Below are 23235 nucleotides of genomic sequence, written 5' to 3' on the forward strand. Positions count from 1 at the left end.
CCTCATCCCTCTGCTCCAGGGCAGATCCAGCCCTAACTGGGCCATGGGTACCATGGGAAGAACCTCATCTACAAAGCAATAATTAAAGGCTGGATGCCAATGTGTGTGCTTCAGAGGGCTCAGCTGAGGTTGCAGATGTAACACTGGTGTTTCCTAAATGTGGGCACAGGAGTCTGCACGGGGGTGATGCTCATCTATACATGATAACGTGTTGGGGTGTTGGTTTTAGTTAACTGGGAGCCAAACAGGAAGCCCATCTTGAAGGTGCAGCGTGCAGATAGCTGTGCACTGGGAAGGGCCCCAGGAGGCCACTGAGACAGCCCAGCCACTGCAACACATTGTCACCAGTGACAAGAGCAAAGTGGACAGCTCACACCCAGGAACTCAGATCTGGAGGAGCTGGAAGCAAAGGAGGAGTGGGGCTGGGGACTAGGAACACCTCCTGGCTGACTGACCCCTTGCAAATCCACCCCCTGATGAGCCTTGCAGCCCTGTGACTCTGCAGTCTGTATGATCCCAGTAACAATATACATGTTCCATTACATATACATGTTCCAATAAATAACTCTGTCTGTAGGGGAAGGATCCAATAATCTCAATGCTCTCCGGCCCTGTTTGCTCTGGAGATGTAAAGAGAAACCCAGAGCTTCCCTCCTGCCGATCTTCCAGTGCTGAGGAAGAGCTGATGCAGTGCAAAGGAGATACACAGAGCTGGTGGAAAGAGCTCCTCACAAAATGCAAGCAGGCCACAGGACTGCAAGAGGATGCCATGTGGACTGAGAAGGCAGCAGGCTTCCAAAGGGCTTACTCATGTAATTGCCTGTTGGGAAAATCCAGTGTTGATGTACTTAGTGATAACAAACGAGCTGGAAAGTTTAATCAGCATCCTGCTTCAAAGCTCTAATGATTAGAAGTTGGGATGAGACAATGTGTGAGGGATCATCATAGGACCATGGAATGGGTTGGGTTGGAAGGGACCTTAAAGCTCATCCAGCTCCAACCCCTGCCATGGGCAGGGACCCCTTCCACTGGAGCAGCTGCTCCAAGCCCCTGTGTCCAACCTGGCCTTGAGCACTGCCAGGGATGGGGCAGCCACAGCTTCTCTGGGCACCCTGTGCCAGCGCCTCAGCACCCTCACAGGGAACAGCTTCTGCCTCAGAGCTCAGCTCAGTCTCCCCTCGGGCAGGTTCAAGCCATTCCCCTTGGCCTGTCCCTACATCCCTTGTCCCAAGCCCCTCTCCAGCTTTCCTGCAGCCCCTTTAGGCTCAAGCACTCACTGAAGCTGAGCCATGGGGAGCTCCTCATTGATCAACACCCCAAGTCCTCCTCCTCAGGCTGCCCCATCCATTCCCCAGCCCGTGTTTGTGCTGGGCATTGCCCTGACCCAGGGAAAGGACCTTGCACTTGGCCTGGTCGAACTCCTTGATGTTCCCATGGTCCCACCTCTCCATCCTGACCAGGTCCCTCTGGATCCCTTCCCTCCCACATCTGCTTTTCCACTGTTCCAAATTCCAGCCTTATTTCTGTTGCTTTACTACCAGGGAGGAAATCACCCACAAGGGCAGCGAGGGAGAAGGTGGAATCCCACTGGGACACCAGCAAAGGAAGCTCATGGTTACAGGTACAAGCTGGGTGCTGCAGAGCCCACAGGAGTGAGTGGGAACATTAAGAGGGAGGGCAAAAAAGGGGCCAAAAGTAAAAAACCCACCAGATTTTAATCGATTCAAGTGCAGCAGGAAGGGGAATGCCCCAGAGCAGGACGGCATCAGCTGAAACCTTCCTTCGCCTTTGATAGTTACAGAATAGAAAAGAAATCCTCGTTCACATTACAAATACAGTCCTGTATAAAAACAAGCCAACGGAAAAGGGGGAATAAGGAAACCCAAAAGGTCACGGCACCGGTGCCTGGCTCCTGCTGAGCCCAGGAGGGAGGGCAGCTCCTCTGGATGATCCCAGGCTTTTCCTTCTGCTTCCTGCTGGTTTGGAGAAGGGTTTTGAGCAGGTTGGTGTCTGCCCTGCCCATCCCACCTCATCCCATCGCATCCCGCATCCCACCCCATGGCAGGTCAATGCGAGCATCCTTGGTCCTGGAGAGGAAAATCAGCCCCGGAGATGGTGGTGTCGCCAGGGCTGGGCAGCACTTGGGACTGGGAATGTGTTTTGGGGATTTGGGGGAAGCTGTTGCCTGAAAATCGTTGTTTTCCTTGGGCAAAATAAGGGAAAGGGTGGAAAAATTATTGCCTGTAGAGTTCGCAGCTTGGCTGGAGGCGATGGAAGTGCTTGGGGGGGGGTGCAGCCAAATCCAAGGGGATTTGGGCTTGGGCAGCTTCAGCTGTTGGTGCTTCCTAGCTGCTTGTTGGGAAACACAAAAAATATCCCCAAAGAACCCATTGGATAGGAGGAAAAAACCCCTGGGAGGCAGGATCCACCCCCCCCACACACACTGCTTACAGATGCCAAGGGTGGGCTTGGGGCCAGAGCCAGGAGACACCACATCCCACCCCAAAGAGGTTGGGAGGAGCTGGGATGCTTCATGGCACTTGTTTTCCTCCCAGCCATTCACAAAGCAATCACTTCCCAATGGATCTCGATGTTCCCCCCTCCCAAATCACCGTTCCCACATGCCGATGTCGCCCTGCTTCTGCTGCCAGACCTGATGGGGTGGATTTGCCCCCAAGATCCCATAGGGATGGAGGGACCAGGGGGGGTTGCGAGGCCCCAGGGTGCCCTGGGGTGGGCAGAGCGCTGCTGAAGGCACGGTGTCGGCCGGGGGGGGGGGTCGTGTTCAGCCACTGCTCAGGCACTTCAAATTAATACAAATCAACCAAACCCAGGGATTAAAAAGGAGAAAACCAACCCAAAACATTCATGAGATGCGTTAAAACAGCCAGAAAGGGGCTGTGTCAAAGCAGCGTCAGTATTGCCAACTTTGAGCAAGACCCCCCCCCAAAAAGGTGGGAGGGATGGGGGGGCTCGCAGGGGGGTCAGCGTGCTCTATGTCCCCCCCATGTCCCCAGGCCTATTGAGGCAAGATGCTGACAGCCGGATCCAGCTCTTGATGGCAAAGGGGATCATCCTGGACCGAACCCCTCTGACACTGTTCCATCCAGTCAGGGGGCCTGGAAATTCCTTCTGGGAGCAAAACCCCCGTTTTTGGGGCCAGCCCAACTCCCAGATCTGGGTTTTTGGGCAAGTGTCCCAACCCTGGAGCATGAAGCTGGTCCCTGTCCCCACTGTTCATCCCAACCCCTGCTCCCAGTGTGCTCCAAACCAGCTGGGATTTGCTCCGATCCCGCTCCAGCCCCTTCCTGCCCGGAACACCGGGAAGGATGCTGCTGCTCCAAGGGAAAACCAGGCTGGGAGAAACAGAAGCAGATGGTGTCCAGTGAATGATGCCACATCCCTGTGTGTCCCCGGGTCCCATCCTGGTGAGGCTTTGGGAGCATGATGGGGGGGACACAGTGCAGGGGGTTCCACCTGTATCCAGCCCCCCCCATCCTGCTGTGGGTGACTGGTTTGGGCTCGGAGGCTTCCCGGCTGGATGGATGTGCAGCTCCCGGCTCCATCCTCGGGGGTCTTGCGAGGTGCAGGGAAGGGATGGATGTCTTGGCATCGTGTCCCCCCCCATTGCCGGGGGTCGTGTCATTGGGTGTGGGGCAGTTCACTCTCAGGGGGTCCTGTGGCCTCTGGCTCCCACACAGGGCTGGGGCTGGATCCAGGGCAGGTTACCCAGACCTGGGGGGGGGAAGAGAAGACGTGTTAGGGGTGAGACCCAAGGCATGGAGTCACAGTCCCAGCCTGGGGTGGCTTGGAAGGGCCCTTAAAGCCCATCCGATAAGGAGCATCACTGGGGTACCTGGCTCAGGGAGAGCAAGGCGCCCACATCCATCCCCATCATGTGTGTGCTGCTTCCCTTGGGGTGACACCATCCATGTCCCCATCCCAGGAAGCTCCCACCCCACCGTGCCCTGCTCACACTGGAGGGCTGTGGTGGTGGGGGGGAGAGGAGCAGCTCCATGCAATGGAGGCTGAAGAGCATCACAGATGCATTTGTTCCACCACAGCTCTCTCATTGCAGGCCCTGCCCTTGAGTTTGCATAGAAGGCTTTGGATATAATTAATTCCTGGCACCCAACAGGAGGAGAATCCCTTTGGATTTTGCAGCCTTATCTAATTTCAGCCTTTATCTGGTTGAGCTTAATGGGGAAGGGAGCAGAGAAGAGGCAGCTCCCTTATCTGCAGAGCTGCCTGTGGGGCTCAGCAAACACAAAGCAGCGAACGAGGGCATGAGCCCCTCTAAAACTGCCCAACCCCAGCCCCGATGGAGACTCTGCTCCTTATGGTGAGGCCAGGAGGACACAGACCCACATCTTCTGGGTTATGATGGTGCAGTGAGGGACCTTGGAGGCGCTCCTGCATCCCCGAGCATCCCTCAGCATCCCCAGGGCTGCCCAGCCCGGCACAGACTCACGTGTAGAGTGGCTGTAGCTGTAGGTGTGATGTCTTCTGTGGTGCCTGGTAGCCGTAGGAGTCAAACCCACCAATGAAGTCGACTGGAGAGAGAGGCAGAGGAGCGAGGTGAGCTGGGGAGGGTGGTGGGGACACTTCCCTGCCTCCCCCCTCCACCAACAGCACCCATGGCTAACGCAGCATCCTGGCTTGCAGCAGCACCCTGGGGAGATGCAGCAGTGCAGGGGATGCTACATCTCAACCTGCAGCAGTGTCCTGGGTCCCTGCAGCATCCCAGAGTCACTGAATCCCAACCTGGTTTGGGTTGAAGGGACCTTAAAGCTCATCCAGCTCCAACCGCTGCCACAGGCAGGGACCCCTTCCATAGACCAGCTCCTCTGGGCACCCTGTGCCAGCGCCTCAGCACCCTCACAGGGAACAGCTTCTGCCTAAGAGCTCAGCTCAGTCTCCCCTGGGCCATTCCCCTTGGCCTGTCCCTACAGGCCCTTGTCCCAAGCCCCTCTCCAGGTTTCCTGCAGCCCCTTTAGGCACTGGAGCTGCTCTAGGGTCTCTCTGAAGCTTCTCTTTTCCATCCTAGATCCTGGCACCATCCCAGGTCACCACAACATCCTGGGGAAGTGCATCCCAGGTCTTGGCAGCAGCTGTGGTCAGAGCAGCATCACAGGGACATGCAGTATCCCAGCTCACAGCAGCATTCCAGGCCTCAGCAGCATCCCAGGGAAGTGCCATTGAGAGACAGAGGAAAGGAGCTGGACTGACACGCAGAGATCCCTGTGGCTTTTCTCATCACAACAGCTCTTGCATTGCAGGCTGGACAAAGTGGGTAAAATTACCCTGTCATTGCCTCCAGAGTGGGCATTTAAGGAGAACTGTGGGGGAATTACCTCTCCTTTAAGGCCTATCATTTAGGGAATTGCAGACACCCTTGGATCAGTGTTCACTGGTGCCATTTCCAGCCTGGTGGCTCCTCACCCTGCAGAGCACATCAACCACCTACCGAGGAGTCCTGGTGGCAAATCCCATCCCTTCACCATGCCTGGATACAGTGGGAACTATGGGGGGACCTCAACATCTCCCCCAACCACCCCATGTGGCCCCAGACCTGAACCTCCACCAGCACCCCCAGGTTGTGGTGTCTGAGCTGCTGCAGGAGCCACAGCACAACCCATGTCTCCAAACCCAATCCATTCATCCCCATGGAGCAATGAGCTGGATGGGTTCACACAGGGGAGTCCATTAAACAGCAGCAAGCTCAAAAGGGGAAGCAAATTTATCTGCCTGACTTAGCATTCAGCCTGCTCTCAGTTTTGACGCCATCCATCCATCCATTTCCAACCCTAATATGATATTCCATTGAAAATATGCATTTGAATCCTGGGCTCCAGCAGCATTAATATTAAAAGTGTATCGAATGCAGGAGTTGTTTGAATGCAAACACACTCCAAAGCCGCCAGCGCTGGATAAACCTTTGTGCCAGCTTCTTGGATACAGAAACACGTTATTCCTGCCCACAGTGCCCACTTTCACATGGAGATTTTCCTTTCCCACTACACTGCACCCCTGCATCACCTGGGATGGGCTGGGCCCATCCCTGGCTCCATGACACCATCCTGATTCCAAGGGAAGGAACCAGATGCTGGGGTGGCTCTTGCCATAGGGGCCATTGCAGAGCATCTCTGCCTGTGGTGGCTGCTGGGAGCTGCTGGGAGCTGCCAGCTGGCAGGAATTCATTAACAGCAGATGAGCATTTAATGTGGTTGGATGGCTCCAGCCTTCACAGCCTGGTTAATCGGGGTGCTCAGTGCTTCCGGAGGGGGGTTTGCTGGGATCAGACTGGAAAGCACAATGTAGTTCCTATGAAAATCAGCCTGTAACTATAGGAAATCGCTGATTCCCCCCCCCCTGTTTTGGGTGAAACCTGTTTGGGTGATGCTGTCCATGGGGATGCTGGCTGGGGACACCCAGTATTTCCCATTCCCTTGTCTCTGAGCCCCAGGTGGCTGTCAAAGGGGTTGGCAGGCAATGGATGGAGATGGGAGCACCCTGGAACCAGTTCCACACCAGGAGGAGCATCCACCATGAATATATCAGGGCACTGAGATGGGTCTTTGCAGCGAGGGCAATTCCCTGCCACTGCCACACTGGAGCAGGGACCTGGAGGAGATGCTCTGAATTTGGGTCAGTGGGGAGCAGCAAGAGGGATGCTGAACCCAAACCCAGCCACACATGGGGGTGAGCTTCCTGGCTTCAATGGGACCTGGACTTGGGAGACTGGGCACCATCTCAGCCTCTTCATGGGCTGCTGTGGTGCCAAAGCCCAGCCCCATTCATTGGATGAAACTGGTCCCATTCCTGCCCCAAAGACTGTGAGTGCTGCAGTCCCATGGAAGATGCAGCAGCTCAGGGCTCAGCATCCCCATCCCTGTCCTCTTGCCAGCTCTGGCCATGGTGCAGCACCCTCCCCAAGGCTGAGGAGGGGAACCCCACTGGTGGCACAGGTTGGCACATCACACCTCAGCCCATCTGCATCAATGGGGATGGGAAAATGGGGTAAAAACCCCAACTAAAGGTATTCCTTTAGCTGCGTCCATTCATTCCCCATCCCTGGCTGGGAGCTGCCACCCCAGCAAAACACTGGTTGTTGCCAGCAGAGGCTGTTTTGCAGCTCTCCCACCCCATGACAGTATCAGGAGCACTTACAGCTGTCTTCTTCCTCCAGGAACACTTTGCTGACGTAGCAGGCATAGACGAAGCCAAAGAGCTGCAAACCAGAAGCAGTCGGTCACTGGGGTGATGGGCAATGGACCAGCATGGAACTGGGTGCTGCGAGGGGATGCCTGGAGCATCCCAGGGGCACTGGGAGCATCCTGAGCAGGATCAGTGCCTTCTCTGGGCTCATGGTGCTGGAGCCCATCTCCAGTGGGTGCTGGTTTGGGATGCAACAAGGCTGGATGGTTTCAGCTGTGCTATGGGGACAAGGGTGGTGTCCCAGGATGGGTGCTGAGCCCCATGCAGTGCTTGGTGGGTGCACGACAGCTGCTCTGGACCCCAATTCCCTTTCAAGCTTTATTTCCTTGCAGCCCCCAAGGCTTCCGAGGAGTTCTGGATCCAGGTGTGTTCCCTTCCCACCTTCCCATGGGATGAGATGCAGGGAGCATCCCTTTGTGCCAAGCAGCACATCCCAGCGGCTCATCCTCCAGCAACACCTCTGTGTGGATTCCACTGAGAGCTCCCCAATCCCTGCAGCACCCAGCCCACAGCCTGACAGGCTTTAGGGCGAGCAGCACCCCAGGGTGCTATGGGCTCATCGCCCTCAGTGCTATAAACAGGCACTGATGCGGATGGCACAGTGGGACACCTCCAGCTCCACCTATCCCGGTCCCTGCCATCACCCCCTTTCCCACTCCATGATTTGGGATTGGGATGAGGAGGAAGGGAGCAGTGCTCACCGCCAGGAAGATCTGCGTGGCGCTGCTCACCACCTCAATGTACTGGTAGTCGAGCAGGCAGCCGCTGACCGTGATGACGTGATGGTCCTCGGGTGCCAGGTTGGAGTTGAGCACCGGTGTCACCAGGCAGCCCGGCCCGTTCTCCATCCACCACGAGCGGTGCAGTGAGGTATTGAAGGTCATGATGAAGTCTCGGTCCTGCAGGAGGAGGCACAGAGAGGGGAGCTCGGGGGCTTTGCAGAGGGCTTGGACACAAAATGAGGTTTTCCAAGCCAAGGATGCTCTGTGACACCCTGAGCGCGCTAACACAGTGTAGGGCATCTCCTAACTCGCAGCCAGCACCCAGGGCTTGTGGCTTCCTCCCATGCTGGTGTCCATACAGTAGAGGGGAAGAATCCCACTCCTCAACCTGCTGCTTGACAGGCAGAACCATAGAACCACTGACCAGCATGGTCCAGGGATGCAGGACAACCCCCTCTGCTTCCCCTGGGGTTCCAGGCTGCATCCTCCATCCCCATCCCCACAGAGCCCTGCAGGGATCCCACACATCCCCTCCTTGTAAGCCCATTGCCAGGCTTTGGGGCTCTCCCTGTTTCACCTCATTACTGAGGTGCTGGAGAGGGCCAGAGAAAGGCACTGGAGCTGGTGCAGGGCCTGGAGCATGAGAGATGGGGAACCTGTGACAAGTGTTACCTGTGACAAGCGTCCGACCTCCAGGTAGAAGCAGATGATGAAGGCGTTCCAGCCGACCCACAGCACCAGCCACACCGCGTACTGCCGGGAAGAGAGCTGATCAGGGAATGCCCAATGGACACCCCCTGCTCCATCCCACCTCCAACCCGCTCAGTGGATCCTATCGGATCCACAGCTTTGGATACAGGGTGGGACCTGGGGCTGAGCCATCCCCAGGGGGATGATGCTGTGCACAGGAGCAGCATCCGCAGTGGTACCTACCACCATGAGGTATTTGGATCTGTACTGGATGGTCCCAAAGATGCCCAGGATGACGGCCATGATGTGTAGGAAATTAGCCAGGATGGGGGCCCATTGATAGCCCAGGAAATCAAAGATCTGCCTCTCCAGCGCTGCCACCTGCGAGAGAGCACAGGAAGGGGCAGGCATGAAAGCATCGGTCACCACAGCATCCCGGGATGCTGGAGGCAAAGAGCAGCTGGGAATTCCTTTGGATAACTGGTTGCAATGGGCTGAACCATCCCTGTGATGCCTTGGCTGCTGGGGGGTGGAAGCATGGTGGGGAGTGAGGGATTACTTGGAATATCTGGAGCTAGAAGGGGAAAGCAAGAGATGCCAGCTTGTACCCACCAGCAGCCTGCATGCCTCAGGGTCCCCTCTGCTCAGGTCTTGGGCACTGCTTTGATCACCATTTGGGATGGGTTTATCCCTGGGATCAGTTTGTCCAAGGGGAAACCTGTTTGGCTCATACACGATGCCCTGGGTACCAGCCCTCCCATTTAACACCAGCGGGGTCTGATTGCTGTTATCATTGATAATCCATAAATAAGAACTTGATGCAGCTTAGTAAACCACACAACACACAAAATCAGGTGAAAAAATGGAGATTGGATGAGGCCATGGGGTTTTATGGAGCTTTTAGGGCTCCTGGGGGCTGAGCTGCAGCATCCGTGCCTCCAGCAGCTTTGCAAACCAAAGCCCCTCTTACATTTATCTTTGTGACAGCCCAGCCCCATCTCATCACTCTGTGATGCCCCAGATTCACCCAATAAACCCCCCAGGTCCTCCCTGCAGCACCGTGCCTCAGTTTCCCCACCCCAGGGCCAGGCCCTTCATCCTCGCAGGGAAATGGGAGCTTATCCTGCAAAGCACAAGGGAAAATGGGCTTCCCATCCCCTGCTGCTCCCACCAGCACACAGTGAGCTGGGATAGGGGAGCTCCATCCTGGTGCTTCCTGAAGCTCCCATAGGAAAATGAGGGCCCTGCAGCATCCCTACCCAGCCACAGCTTCTCTGGGCACCCTGTGCCAGCGCCTCAGCACCCTCACAGGGAACAGCTTCTGCCTAAGAGCTCAGCTCAGCCTCCCCTATGGCAGGTTCAAGCCATTCCCCTTGGCCTGTCCCTACATCCCTTATCCCAAGCCCCTCTCCAGGTTTCCTACAGCCCCTTCAGGCACTGGAGCTGCTCTCAGGTCTCCCCTTCAGGAGCCCTCTCAGCAAATTCAAGGACTGCTGTATCCCATTCCCTACACTGGGATCCACGCTGGCAGGGCCCCAGTTTCAATTGAAGGCAATGCAAAGCCACAGAGCAGCCATCGGGTCCATGGTGCCGTGACCGAGGCTGTTTGCATTGAGCTTAATTCACTTCCACACTATTGAAACTCTCTGAGGAAACAGCCTTTGGAGATACAAGAGGGCTGTAAATCCTTTAAATTGAGGGATGTAAATAATAGATGATAACAGGGAGTGTGGTGCCCAGGGGGGTTAGAGCCATCCATCGAGCTGGTGGCTGTTGACAGAGCTGCTCAGCAGGAGCTGGATACAAAGGCTGGGTTTTGGGTACCGGTGAGTCCCTGAAGTGAGGGAAGGGACTCTGAGAGCATCCCATGGAGCTGGAGTGATGGATGGCACCTGGACGGCTCCTTAATTCCAGCCCATTGAGCCAGGACAAGCTGGGAAGAGCCTGGTCAAACCCCATCCTTCATGCCAAGGAGAGGCAAAATGAGGAGCAAACACCAGTGTCCTCGAGGATGAACAAGGGCTCATCTCAGGCTTCAGCTGGGACATTTGGGGGCAGAATTAGGGGGTTGAGCAGCTTTAGGTGGGCAAAACACCTTTTTTGGTGGGGGAAACATCCCTTTTTGGGGGGCTGGAAACTCCTGGCTCCCTAGGATGTGGCAGGAGCAAACCTGCCCTTGTCCTGGATGTCTTCACCAAACCACCCAAGCAGGGGCAGGGGATGCTCCCTCCTCATTATTCCTATAAAGAGTCAAAAACAGAGAGGAAGATGTTCCATCCCCCCCAAAAAGGGATGTCCCCCTCTAAAAACGCTGTCCCTAAAGCCTGAAGGCTGCAGTTCTGCCTGCTGTCAGTGCAGTGATGCTCCCTGCCCGCAGCATCTGTGCACCGGGCTGAACTAAAGCCTCTGCCCTCCCATGGCAGGAGCGGAGCGGTGCCCCCCGATGGGATATTATCCTTCCCCGGGTGATTCCCTCCCGAACACCATATGCCCGATGCTCGCCGGGGATTTAACCTTTCGTTTCACTGCATTTTGAAGAGATTTGGGGGTTATTCCGCCTTGAATCCAGCCTGAAGATGCTGCGGGAGCATCATTGCCCCCACTGCTGAGCCCGGCCTGGGGGACTGGGGCAGAAATGCCCCATTCTAGGAGCTTGGGGCCAAAAAGCACTGGGGTTCAGAGAGAAAACACCCCCCAGCAGAGCTGGAAAGCAGGATCCAGCCCTAATGGGATGCCAGATGCTGTTGGTCCCCATGAGGGATGCTTCCCACAGCCCAGGCCTGGATGTCCTTGAAGCAGGTCATAGAACCTGAGAAGCATCACAGCCTGGATTGGGTGGAAGGGACCTTAGAGCTCATCCAGTAAAGAGCATCACTGGGGCAAAGGAAGCTCCTGGGGCTCCCAGATCCTGCCCCATCCCCAGAACAGCCAAGTCCGGCTCCCATCCTGCTACAGGCACCACATCACCCTCAGCACCTATTGCAGGCTCTGCCACCCTTCATTTTGAGGCAGTTTACAGCGTTTTGCTCATTTTCCCTTTGCCATTGGAGGTGTTTCCATCATGCGGCTCCATTCCCAACTCCGCCCAGCTCCACTTTGGGGAATGGCTGCGATTGGAATAAGCGCCCAGCCAGCGAATTGACTATTAAGGAGGTGCAAACACCGCTGTGAACCCGGGGACTTCAGTTAATGACTTGGAAACAAGTTCTTGACCTACTTCCAACTTGCAAAAGCCTTTGTGAAATCACAGAGAGAAAGAAATTAAAGGGGCCAGAGCCTTGATTGCTCTGCGCTATGGGGTGGAGATGAGCAGGATACGGCCCCTGGCCTAGGAGATGCTCTGAGATGGAGCAGTATGAGCAGAAAGCAGGGTGAAAGAGGCACAAATTGGGACCTCCCTCAGTTGTTACAACCTCAGTGGGTTTTGGGGGGTTCTGGCCTTTGCAATGCCCCTTTTTCCTCACTCCCAATGCCAGCATCATGGATTTAAGAGCTTATGGAGCAGCACAGATCTCCAGGATGCAGCTGCAAGTGCTGGAGGCACAGGCAGAGATGGGGGGGGGGGGGGTGAGATCCCTCCCCATCACCCACCCGGCACCCAGCACCCATCCCATGGGCTTTCCTTCCCCTTGCCTGTGTTTTCCCACCCCCATTCCCTGTTATTTATTTCATTTCCCTGCATCCGGCAGCGTTGCCATGGGAACGTGGCGGCTGGATGCGCTTGTCTAGACGCTGCGCCCCAGGAGCCCAATGCATCCTGCACCATGGGCTGGGTGCGAGGTCACCCCCTGCATCCCTATGGTTGCATCCCCTCCAAGCTCCTGGCTCCATCCATCCCTGGGGGTTCCCTGCAAGGAGGGTTGGGAAATGCAGCTTTGGGGTGGATAACGGGGATAACAGTAACCATCATCATCATGGAGTCATTGAATCCATGGCTGGTTTGGGTTGGGAGAGACCTGAAAGCTCACCCAGTTCCAACACCTTCCACTAGAGCTGGGCCCATTGCTCCCAGACCTGGAAGTTCTGGGTGGATTTGGCTCTGTCTGGCTTCGATCTCCCCAGCAAGGACCGCAGGGGGTTGTTATCCCTGGAGGAATGTCAACAGGGGTTATTTTCCCAGCAAACATCACAGCTTACCCCTGTTTCAGCTCTAATGCAGTGTCACATCCATTTAACTTCCATCCAGGATTCCATCTCTTATTCCACTGGCCTATAAGTGCTGAGACAAGGCTTTCTGCTTTCTCTTATCTCCCAGCAAGGAAGCCACTTTTCCATGCAGGGAAAGCCAAGGAAATCCAAGCAGCTCAATTCCCCTATTGCCTGTCAGAGGCTGAAGCCCCAAGGTCTCTGGCACTGGTTGGGAAGGGCTGATCCTGCACTGCCCGGGTGCTGTGCAATGCCTCAGTTTACCTGGGAATTGGACTCAAGTCCCATTGGCCCCACTCAGCACCACACTGGGATCATTTGCTCTCTTGGTCAGCTCCATCAGTGTAGGTCTAATGGGGAAACTGAGGCACTGAGGGATGACGGAGGAGACCAGAATCCCAAGCCTTGGAGAAAGGCTCTGCCTTGAGGACAATGGATTGGGAGCTACTCCAAAGGCACCGGAGCAGGGCTGGGACTGCTGGGCTGGCTCAGAGAGATGGGATATGGGCTGAGTTACAGCCATCAGGCTAAACTAAGCCACAGGAAGCTCCCAGTTCTCCCTGGAGATGCCGAGTGGAGCCGCATCCCTGACCCCAGCACAGCATCACTGGTACCTGGGCTGGCCACATCTCTCCAGTGCCGGTTTTCCCACAGGATGCAGTGAGGAAGGGGATGTCCCACACTGCCCATGGAGACCCAACACTCATTCAATGCCTTGTCCTGTGGCTGAGGGGGGAGAAGGAGCCTTGAAGGAACCAGTGCTCCAGCAGGACACCCATGGGATCCTGCCCTGCTCTGCACTGGGAGCGGGGCTTGGAGCTGGGAATCTTGGCCTGAAACCTGGGAGAATTTGGGCTTAGATCTGAGGATCTTGGGTTTAAATTCGTGGGATTTTTGGCTTAAGTCTGAGGATCTTGGGTTTAAATTTAAGGTGTCTTCATGTGAGTTTGGGTCATGAATTTGGGGGATCTTGGGCTTAAGTCTGCGGGTTGTGGGGCTTAAATCGGGGGGGGGGGATGTTGACCTTAAATTGGGGAGATCTTGTGTTTAAATTTGAGGGATTGAGACTTAACAATGGGAGACCTTGGGCTTAAATCTGGGGAGTTTTGGGTTTAAATTTGGGGGATTTGGTGCTTAAATATGGAGGCTCTTTGGCTTAAATTTGGGGGGTGCACAGATACGACAAACGAAATGGGGAACCAGGAGAGACACAGGGAGCCTGGCACATAAATAACAAACGATGGGGGTGGCACACAGCGGCTGGATAAGGATGGAGAGCAAGCAGGAGCCGGATGCTCCAGGAAAAGCCGGGTGGGAAGGGATGGATCCCGACCGAGCTGTCCCCATCCACCCGCTCTGCCCGAGCTGTTTGGCCAAGGCTTAAGCCTCAGGCAATTTGGATGCTAATTCTCCCCGCTAAGTTCTTGAGCTGCCATCTGCGAGGAGCAAGAGGTGTTTTCCTCCGCATCTCAAATGATGCCTCAAAGACAGCGTTAATATAATCCCACGGGGGAGGGAAGGAGGGGGAAATACATACAGATATATATAGAGAGAGATACAAAAATCCAATTTACGGACTTATTTAGTGACACTTCGTGTAATCAATTCTCGCAGGGAAGAAAGGCTGATTAAAGCCGAGCGCATCGCTATGGAAACCGGCATTCCCTCCTCCCACGACCCTCCGGCTGGGAAGGGTGAGGAAATCTGCCTGGTAACAACCCCCTTAATGAGCCAGGGAGCCCGAAGGATCCCTGGAAGCGCCGCTGCGGCGAAAGGAGCAGCCGGGAGCAGCCGGTAGGGAGGCGAAGCCGCAGGCGCTCCCCAAATATTGATGCGGATGGAAGGGGCTGGAGGAGGAGGGGATGCTCCTGCATCCGGGATTGGTACCCAGGGATGCACCCAGCGAGCCCTGGGAGTGCGGGGGTCTCTCATCCGATTGCTTGGCATTCAAAGAGGGATGAACGCACCCTGACACCAAGGTTTGAGGGATGCAGGAGGAGCCGCCAGCGCAAAAGGGGTTTCTATGATAAACCCAACGTGTTTCCTTCTCCACAGGGTGATTCCCCAGCCCATGGGCATCAGTTCCCATTGCCTGTGCTCACCTGCCCCCATAGGCCAGAGTTCCTTGGGGAATTGGGGATTTATTCTTATTTCTCCATTGGATAACGGCCCTCATGGGGGGTTCAGGGGTCTCCTCCTGCCTGGATGCATCCCTCAACCCAGCACCCTACAAGGAGAAGATGCTTGAGGGGTGCTGCTGAGGCAAGGGTAAATATTCCCATGGGATGAATATAACACCCCCCCCTTGGGTGGTGGGAAGCAGCTGGGGCTGGCAGTGAGCAGCACAGAAGGGACTTGGCCATTTCCCCAAGCCCTTGTGATGTTTTTCGGGGTGCTTTAAGGAGTGAAGGTCTGCACAGGGCATCATTACTGCTGCTCCTTGTCTATTGAGGGATTTAACAACAATCCCATCCCGCATTTCCCTTAAATTCCTTCCATTACCACCACTGTCATTGTGACAAGGGATGTGAGCGGAGTCCCTCTGCTTCAGCAACGGGATCATGGTCCAGCCCAAGGACCAGAGCATCCGAACACTGCATCACCCCATCCACCCGCATCCCAGCACTATCACAAACCAGAGCATCCAAAGGGATGTGACCTCATACTAAACCCCGAAACCTGGATGTTTTGAACCATTCCAGGGAGCTGTTGAACATTCCCATTCATCCTGAGGAGCATTCACTCAGGCTCCTCTCAGTGTGTGCTGTGGCCACTGGTGCATTGTGAACGCATCCATCAGCAGCAGACACCTCCAACAGCCATAAAAGCCACTTGTATTGATGGCTCTGTCCTCTCTGTATCCCACCATGTCCAGGAGAGGGGTTTGGGGGTTGATTTTACCATCCCTTTTGTTGCTCGGTGGTGGATGGGGAGCATTGGGTCCATCCCAGTGCCCACACTGGGGCCTTTCCGCTCTACTCGGCCACATCCTTCAATGACACTGGGGTGACAACACCACAGCTGGGATGATGTCACCCAAACCCTGCATCCACCAGGATGTGAGTCCATCCCCCTGGCATCAGGGCCAGACCCACATCAGGGAAAACAGGATTTTCCCCAAAACCTTGGGTTTTCATCTCCCATAACCCCATGGGATGACTTTGCCAGCTGAGTGATGGGTGCTGATCCGAGTCACCCCCTTTTGGGTGCACCCACAGGAGGGATGAGCATTCCCATCTCAAACTCTGAGGGGAAAACCCAACCCCGCAGCTCCCATGGCCTGGACACAGGGGTTGGGGGGACTCCTGGGGTCCCCATGTGGGACACCCCATGGGCAATGGGGCTCTCCCTATGTCCCCCTGCTCCATCCCCATCTCTGCTGGGTGGGGGACACTCACCTCAGCACTGATCCTGCTTCCCCATCCCTCCCGGCTCTGCTCCGTATCCCTCCCAAGGGAAAGTGGGGGGATACCCTGGGTTCCCTCAGTGATGGGAATGACATGAGGACCCCTGGCCCTTGGGGACCAGCCCCACAGCATCATCCCCACCAAAGCCCAGCTCCAGCACCATGGGGCTCTCAGTGGCCCCACTGCCATGCCAGGGGGATGCCACCACCAATACACAGGTGCCACTGTGCCACAAGCCCCATCAGGAGCCATCTCCAGCCCTGGGGAGCAAAGAGGCACCCCCAGACCCCCCAAACCTTGCTGCAACTGGTGCCAGCCCTCAGCCACCCTAGTGCCGGTGTCCCCTCCTCCCTGAGCCAAGGGAAAGCGGTGCCAGATGCCACAGAAAGGGGCCAGGAGAGGATGGATTCACCCGAGAGCCCTGGCAGCTGCCAAAGGGAATTGGCAACCGGTTGGTGATGGGCTGGAAGGGGCAACAGGGGAGGGGACAGCAGGGGCCAGGAGGTGCAGATGGGGATGTGGAGCCCCTGGGTAAGGGGAACGGGGCTGGTTCCTGAGCCAAAAAGAGGGTGGAAGAGAAATGGATTGAGAGCAAAGGGAGAGAGCCCCGGGGGGGGACACGGGACAAGGACTCTGAGTGTGACATTTCCTGGCTGGAGCCACGGCCCCACCATCAATCTGAGCCATTACTGCCCAGGAGCAGGAGCAGACAGAGCTTCCCAGGGGCTCCCATTAGCGTCAGCATCCTCCATCCCGCTCGGAGCATCCTTCATGCTCACCCGGAGCAGCCTCCGCTCTCATCTCAAGTACCCTCCATGCTCACTTCAAGCACCATCCACTCCCCGAGCGTGAACACCCTGAGCATCCTCCACTCCAACCGGAGCAGCTTCTGCTTCCACCAGGGACATTTCCCACTTGGGGCTCATACCTGGGTGTCCTTATGGGATGGGACAAGGTGCTGGGCAGAGATGCACCACTCCAGTCACAGCAGAGTACAGGGGATTCTCCTCCACTATTTAAACGTGACCAGGGCTGCTCCCTGCCTGCTTTGATTCCCAGTTTTCCCAGCTGTGATTCCCAGAGTTGGACAATTGGAATAAACAGCAGCTTTCAAACGGGGGAAGGAAAAAAGCCCCATGCCCAGGGGCCCATCCTGAGCCCCTCCGGGCATCCCTTGGGATGCAGGAACAACACCTCCTCACTCAACCCCCAACGCTCCATCACTTCCAGCCAAAACACTGCCCTCAGCTCCATGCTGTGATAAGGATAAGGACATCCCAGAGCATCCTGGGAGGATGAGGGGTGGGGATACAGCCTGGAATGCTGGGATGAGAGGGGCCTGAAGGAGCCTGCACGCCTGCTGCTTGGCTTGGCCGGTGCTGCAGCGATCAATAGCCAATAACCTGCATGGTGCTGAGAGCTGTGAGGATGTGTGGCTGGTGCTGATGGGAACATCAGGGTCTTGGGGGGGGTCTTTTATTGCTGCCGGGGGGGCTCCTGACCATTTCCTTCCCTCTCTATAAGGATACCCCCAAGCCCCCTCCCTGTCATCCCATGGACCAGCAGAGACCAAGCTCCTCAAGACGCTGCTTTGCCGCATCCTCCAACCTCAGCTCTCCTTTCCCAATCCCCTCCTGATGTCCTGCGGATGTATTGTGGGATGGGACACCGGCTGGCAGGGATGTGTGGTCCCAGGGTGATGCTCACTGCCCCTATTCAGTCCACACGTTTCCTCCAGCACTGGTTTTATTCCTCCTCTTCTTTCTCCCCATTACCGAAACGAGCATCATTGATTTTTTATAGTGCTAATTCTTCTCCTAAGAGAAAGCCACCTGGGATCACATCAAATTGCTTATCAGCATCTAAACACTATTATGGCAGCTCAGGCCCTTTCAGCAGCCAAACGAGTCAGCTCAATGGGAAACAGCATCAGGTTGGGCTGGATGAGGCTCCTTTTCCCAGACATCAATTAGGCCACCTACTTTTAGGCTTTGCTGATCACATCATGCATCAACCTCCCCGTGCTGTGCTCCCATGGCTTCACTGTCAGGCCATGCTCATCCCCTTTATATGCTCTACAACTGAGACATTCATTTCCCAGTGCCCATTGCTCCCAGCTCCGTTAGGAATGGGCAGGGATGATTTAAGGAGTTCTTCGACCACTCGCATTAATGCCCTTGGGTGCACATTTGCTGGTCTTGTAAATGTAGACACACGGCACTTGAATCGTGGTTTTAATTGCGAGCAGGAACGTTCCTGCTTCCCAAACGTGCCCATAAACTAAACCTTTATAGCTCTGCCTGGGAATAATGTGGCTGCAATGAAGGATGCACGTCCACTGGGATGGAATTATAGGATCCCAGACTGGTTTGGGTTGAAGGGACCTTAAATCTCCTCCAGCTCCAACCCCTGCCATGGGCAGGGACCCCTTCCACTGGAGCAGCTGCTCCAAGCCCCTGTGTCCAACCTGGCCTTGAGCACTGCCAGGGATGGGGCAGCCACAGCTTCTCTGGGCACCCTGTGCCAGCGCCTCAGCACCCTCACAGGGAACAGCTTCTGCCTAAGAGCTCAGCTCAGTCTCCCCTCGGGCAGGTTCAAGCCATTCCCCTTGGCCTGTCCCTACAGGCCCTTGTCCCAAGCCCCTCTCCAGGTTTCCTGCAGCCCCTTTAGGCACCGGAGCTGCTCTAAGCCACCTGAACACATGGTCCCTTCTTGGGTTGGTCACCCAGGCTGGTGATGAGGTGGGATGGGGTTTTTCATGCCTCCAATACACACAATTCCCATCTTGGAATCATCTCCAGATCCTCAGCACTGCCCATCCTTGGAGCATCCCTATCCCTGCACACCAGCACCCATCACCCCACAGCATCCCTAGGCACGGAGGCATCACCGCACTCATTGTGTCCCATCCCATGGGATGGGGTGCAGGGATACGAGGGTCTCACCATCCCTATGCCACCGCCAGCCCCCCATTGCCATGGCAACCATGCAAATGTGAAAGCTTTCCATAATCATTAGGGAGCAGAGCAGTATAAACAGTGACTGCAGCAGATTACATGCCTATTATGAACAGTCGCACCTTCTGAGTGCTGGTAATTATACCTAATTGTGCATTTAATTGTGTAATTGAAAACCCCCATCCACAGTTCATCCCGGGCTCTGTTCCCCTTTCCCTGCAATGGGAATGTGGCCAGGGGCAGCTCCAGCCCCCCTGTCCCCAGGTCATCCCTATGCTGGGAATGGGGCACGATGGGAACCGCGTGAGGACAAAGGATGCGGGTGGATGTTGGAGGTGCCAGAGCTGGAGGGTTGGTGGCCAAGAGCAGGGAGATGGGGACAGCAGGGTCAGGAGCAGTGCAGTGGGGTCCTGCTGGGGATGGGGATGTCACACAGGGATACAGGGATGGACTTTGCGCATCCTTCCTTAGGCCGACCCAGTCAGCTCCTTCTCCAGGCTTGGTGATGGGGGAATTCACATCCCAAAGGCTCTCCCACCATGAAGCCCACGGATCAGGGAAGCAGGGTGGGATGGATCTGTGGCCCCTCGCCCTGCACCTCAACCCTGGAAGGCTGCAGGAGGAATGTCAGTGGCAGTGTGGTACCGCATGGCACAGCACCACATGCTGCCAGCCCGGCAGGCTCAGCCGGGCAAGAGCTGCCAATGGAGCTCTGCTTTTCCAGCCAATTAAAGGAGAAGGAGAGGAACAAAGAAGGAAAAGGAGCCCTGGTTTGGATGAGCTGCATCCCCCCCAGTGAGCCCTGTGCTGTGATGGGGATGGAGGAGCCCACCTGGGCAAGCATCGGCTCCTGAGCACAGCCCCAGGGTACAGAGTGGGATGTCCGGATCCAGCCAGACCTCAGCTTCCAGCATCCCACATCCCAATATCCCATAGCACAGCCCACAGGGCTGGGGACAACCCTGTGCAGCAGCACAACTGTCCCGGTCTGCAGCCAACACCATTGGGCTTCAGAGTTAACAGCAGTCACAGCTCCATGTCCATGCTTGCAGGAGGTGGTGTCACCACCAGGTTCATTCCCCATCCAACCACCTCAGCAGCTCTCATTGTCACACACAGATAAACCCCCCAACAGTGTCCATCCCAGAGGAAGGTTCCCAAAGCCTCCGGACCCCCCCTGGCTTTCCCAGATGATGGGAAGGACAAGGAAGAACCTGGGAGTGTTGATTTCATCTCATCTCATCAGCACAAGTATCTCCCAGCAGCTCCTCTTGATGTGGGGCAGGGCCAGAGGGCATCTGGTAAGTGCATCCCTGGGGTTTTCCCGAAGGAAACAAGAGAGGCAAAACCCAGACCCTTTGGAATGGTGACCCCGGTGTGCAGCATCACCTCACTGAGTGCTCAGGGAGCACATGGGGTGTTTGGATGCTCCAATGCTGCTGTGCCACAGCCCAAACACTGGTTTCCCAAACCTGCTTCAGGCACAATCTGGGCTCTGCCTGCAGTGTCCTGCCCCTCTAGCCCTGCCTTCTCCCACCCAGCACAGGGGACCTGGCACCCAGTGGGTACCAGCAGCATCCTCTGTCACCATGAGCATCCTCTGTCACCATGAGCATCCCTCGTGGGGACACAAGGGACCAGGGGCACATCTCTGGGTTGCAAATACTGGGGACACCAATGGTTCCATGGCAGCAGGCAGGGAGCAGCAGGAAAGGTGCCTGCAGGAAGGGGGCCCAGCAGTGAGGACCAGCCAGAGGTGATGGGATCACCCAGGGCAGGCTGCTCCTCACCCACACTGCTTTGCTTAAGGGAAACTGAGGCTGATGTGGTTTGGTTGTCAGCACAAGATGACCCTGCAGCCATGGGGCACCCCCCACAGTGCACACCAGTCCAACCGCAGGCACTGGGAGCACTGGGAGCATGGCTGACATCCCCCCCACAGCACAGAGGCATCATCCCTGCTCCCCATCATCCCCTCCCAGCCCTCAGCACTGCCTGGGCTGCACAACTCGACCATGGTGTCGAGGGATGAATATTGGCCTTGGTACCCAAGGGGACCCTGATAGCTCAGCCCAGGGCTATGGATGAACACCCAGACCCCCCATCCCAGGCAGGGCACCCAGGGGCACCTTTTCCTGATGGACCACATGGGTGCCACTGCTGTGGAATGGGATGCTGGGGGCAGAGAGCATCTCCCCATGGCCAGAGGGATGCAAGCTGCTGCCTCCAGAGCATCCCACAGGCAGGGAGGGGATGAGCTGTAGGATGGGGTGAGCCTGAGGTGGAAGAGCCACTGGTGAGGGGCATTTATGGAGCCAAGCCTTTGGGAATGCTGGCAGCCCCAGGACACTTGGGGCAAGGGATGGAGAGCAAAGCCTGATCCCCATCTGCAGCACCAAGTTGGGTGCGAGCAGGAGCTGCTCTCCCAGCTCCGTTCGGTTCTTCCCCTACAATAAATAGGTTAAAATGCCCTGGATCTGGGATATGTCAGGGAATAAACACCAACAAGTGACCAAGAGCCAGAAAACTCCTGCATGCCCAGGAAACAGCTGTCAGGTTTGTCCTAAGGGGGAAGGTGAGCAAAGCGCAAAGCAAGGCTTTACAGGTTGAACCAGGGGGATGACTGGGGATATCAGAGGCCATTCCCACTGGGAATGGCAGGACTTTAGCCTGCGGTTGAGGACTGGCTTGGAGCATCCAGCCAGGAAAACCCAGTCCCCTCATCCAAGACTGGGAACCCTCCTGCTCGCTGCCTTCCAAGGAATGGAGAATGAATGAGAGCAATGCTGGGAAGAAAGCAGGGTCAGCAGGATAACAGCATCATCCCTGGAGTGCATCCGGAGCGTTTCCATCACCACCTCCATCCACCCCATCACCCCCAATCCATGGGGACACCAGGGCTGACCACCCTGCGTTTCCACTATCCCCCCTGTCTTCCTCACCACGATGAGCCCCAGCATGGCCATGGGGCAAAGCTGTAGGGAGCTGATGCTGTTCCTGAAGCACCCAGCCGGGATAATCCATCACAACCTGGGGTTAGTGGAAAACCCCCCAGTCACCCCATGCGCTCCCATTGCCAGCTCCGCTGTGGGCAGCCTGATGAGGACTGACCCCAGGCAGCAGCCAGCACAGCACCCAGTGCTTATGGAGGCCAACAATCCCATTAAACCCATCCTTTCCCTCTGCTCCCACCATCCCAGCATCCCCTAGCAGACGGGTCCCACTTGGAAGCAGGAGAGTTTCCAAAGTGCTGGCAGTGGCTCCAAGTTTCCCTCTTGCCCCAGCTCGGGGGACCAGCACCCCAAGGAACATCCTTGGAGTGACCAGGATGGGAACCGGGAGGGAAGAGGATGCAGGTGGAAACAAAGCTCACACCTGCTGGAGACGCATCCCCAGGCGCTGACAGCGCAGGGAGCCGGTTCCCATCCATCTCCCCAGCCGTGGCTCCAGACTGAGGCAGGGATGAGGGGGGCATCTCCTTCCTCATTGAGTATGAGATCTCCTCGGGGTATAGGGGGAGGTTTGGGTGTCAGTGGAGCATCCCCACAGCAAGGTCACCGCCGGCACGGCTCGGGTAGCGGTGCCAGCAGCGCTCGCACAAAGCGCGACCCGGCATGCTGATGAGCGCTTACCAGCTGCAGGCAGCAGAATCCGACCAGCGTGCATCTCCCATTGCATCTCCCCATGGTTCCCCAGCCGGAGCCGAGGGTTTTCCCCCTCCGTGGCCCTCGCGTCGCCGTCCTCCGGCTCCTCACCAGCAGAGCCGACACCCGGCGAGCATCAGCGGGGCAGCAGCAGCACCATGGTCCCCGGCCAGCCCCGGTACTTCCTTCACAGCAGCCCCTCCATGCCCCGCAGCTCCGGGATGGGCTCAGAAAGGGGCATCGCTCCCCATTCTCCGCCCCACAGCCCGTTCCAGCCCCATCGCTCAGCGCAGAGCCCCCGGGGCCGCGCCGCCCATCCCCGGAGCCCGCAGCTCTATTGTCTCTCCCGCACAGCCCCGGGGGCGGGCGGGCGGGGTGGGGTCGGGGGCGCGCCGGGCAGGGCGGGACGCGGCCGCCGGAACAACGCCAGACGCGCTCCCCAGCGGGGCCC

The 23235-nt window shown here is 56.7% G+C and overlaps 1 protein-coding gene across 1 annotated transcript; it reads right to left on the reverse strand.

Annotated features, from left to right (window-relative positions):
- Window positions 1-1697: 1697 nt before the first annotated feature.
- On the reverse strand, window positions 1698-23122 carry NKAIN1 (sodium/potassium transporting ATPase interacting 1). Its single transcript, XM_034069229.1, has 7 exons — window positions 22773-23122; window positions 8874-9011; window positions 8613-8693; window positions 7920-8117; window positions 7171-7231; window positions 4472-4553; window positions 1698-3735 (listed from the first exon to the last, which is right to left on the reverse strand). The coding sequence occupies exons 1-7, from the start codon at window positions 22824-22826 to the stop codon at window positions 3726-3728; spliced, it is 624 nt and encodes a 207-aa protein (XP_033925120.1). The 5' UTR covers window positions 22827-23122; the 3' UTR covers window positions 1698-3725.
- Between the last annotated feature and the right edge of the window lie 113 nt (window positions 23123-23235).

Source organism: Melopsittacus undulatus, chromosome 14 (assembly GCF_012275295.1).
Source record: "Melopsittacus undulatus isolate bMelUnd1 chromosome 14, bMelUnd1.mat.Z, whole genome shotgun sequence".
NCBI lineage: Eukaryota > Metazoa > Chordata > Aves > Psittaciformes > Psittaculidae > Melopsittacus > Melopsittacus undulatus.

Bases quoted from the DNA above. Each gene is read 5' to 3' on its own strand.
- NKAIN1 (XM_034069229.1), bottom strand. From the start codon at position 22,826: ATGGGGAGATGCAATGGGAGATGCACGCTGGTCGGATTCTGCTGCCTG. The intron at 8,118-8,612 runs GTAACACTTGTC...CTCCTCCTGCAG, and splicing joins AGGTCGGACGCTTGTCACAG to GACCGAGACTTCATCATGAC. The intron at 7,232-7,919 runs GTGAGCACTGCT...TCTGGTTTGCAG, and splicing joins CCACGCAGATCTTCCTGGCG to CTCTTTGGCTTCGTCTATGC.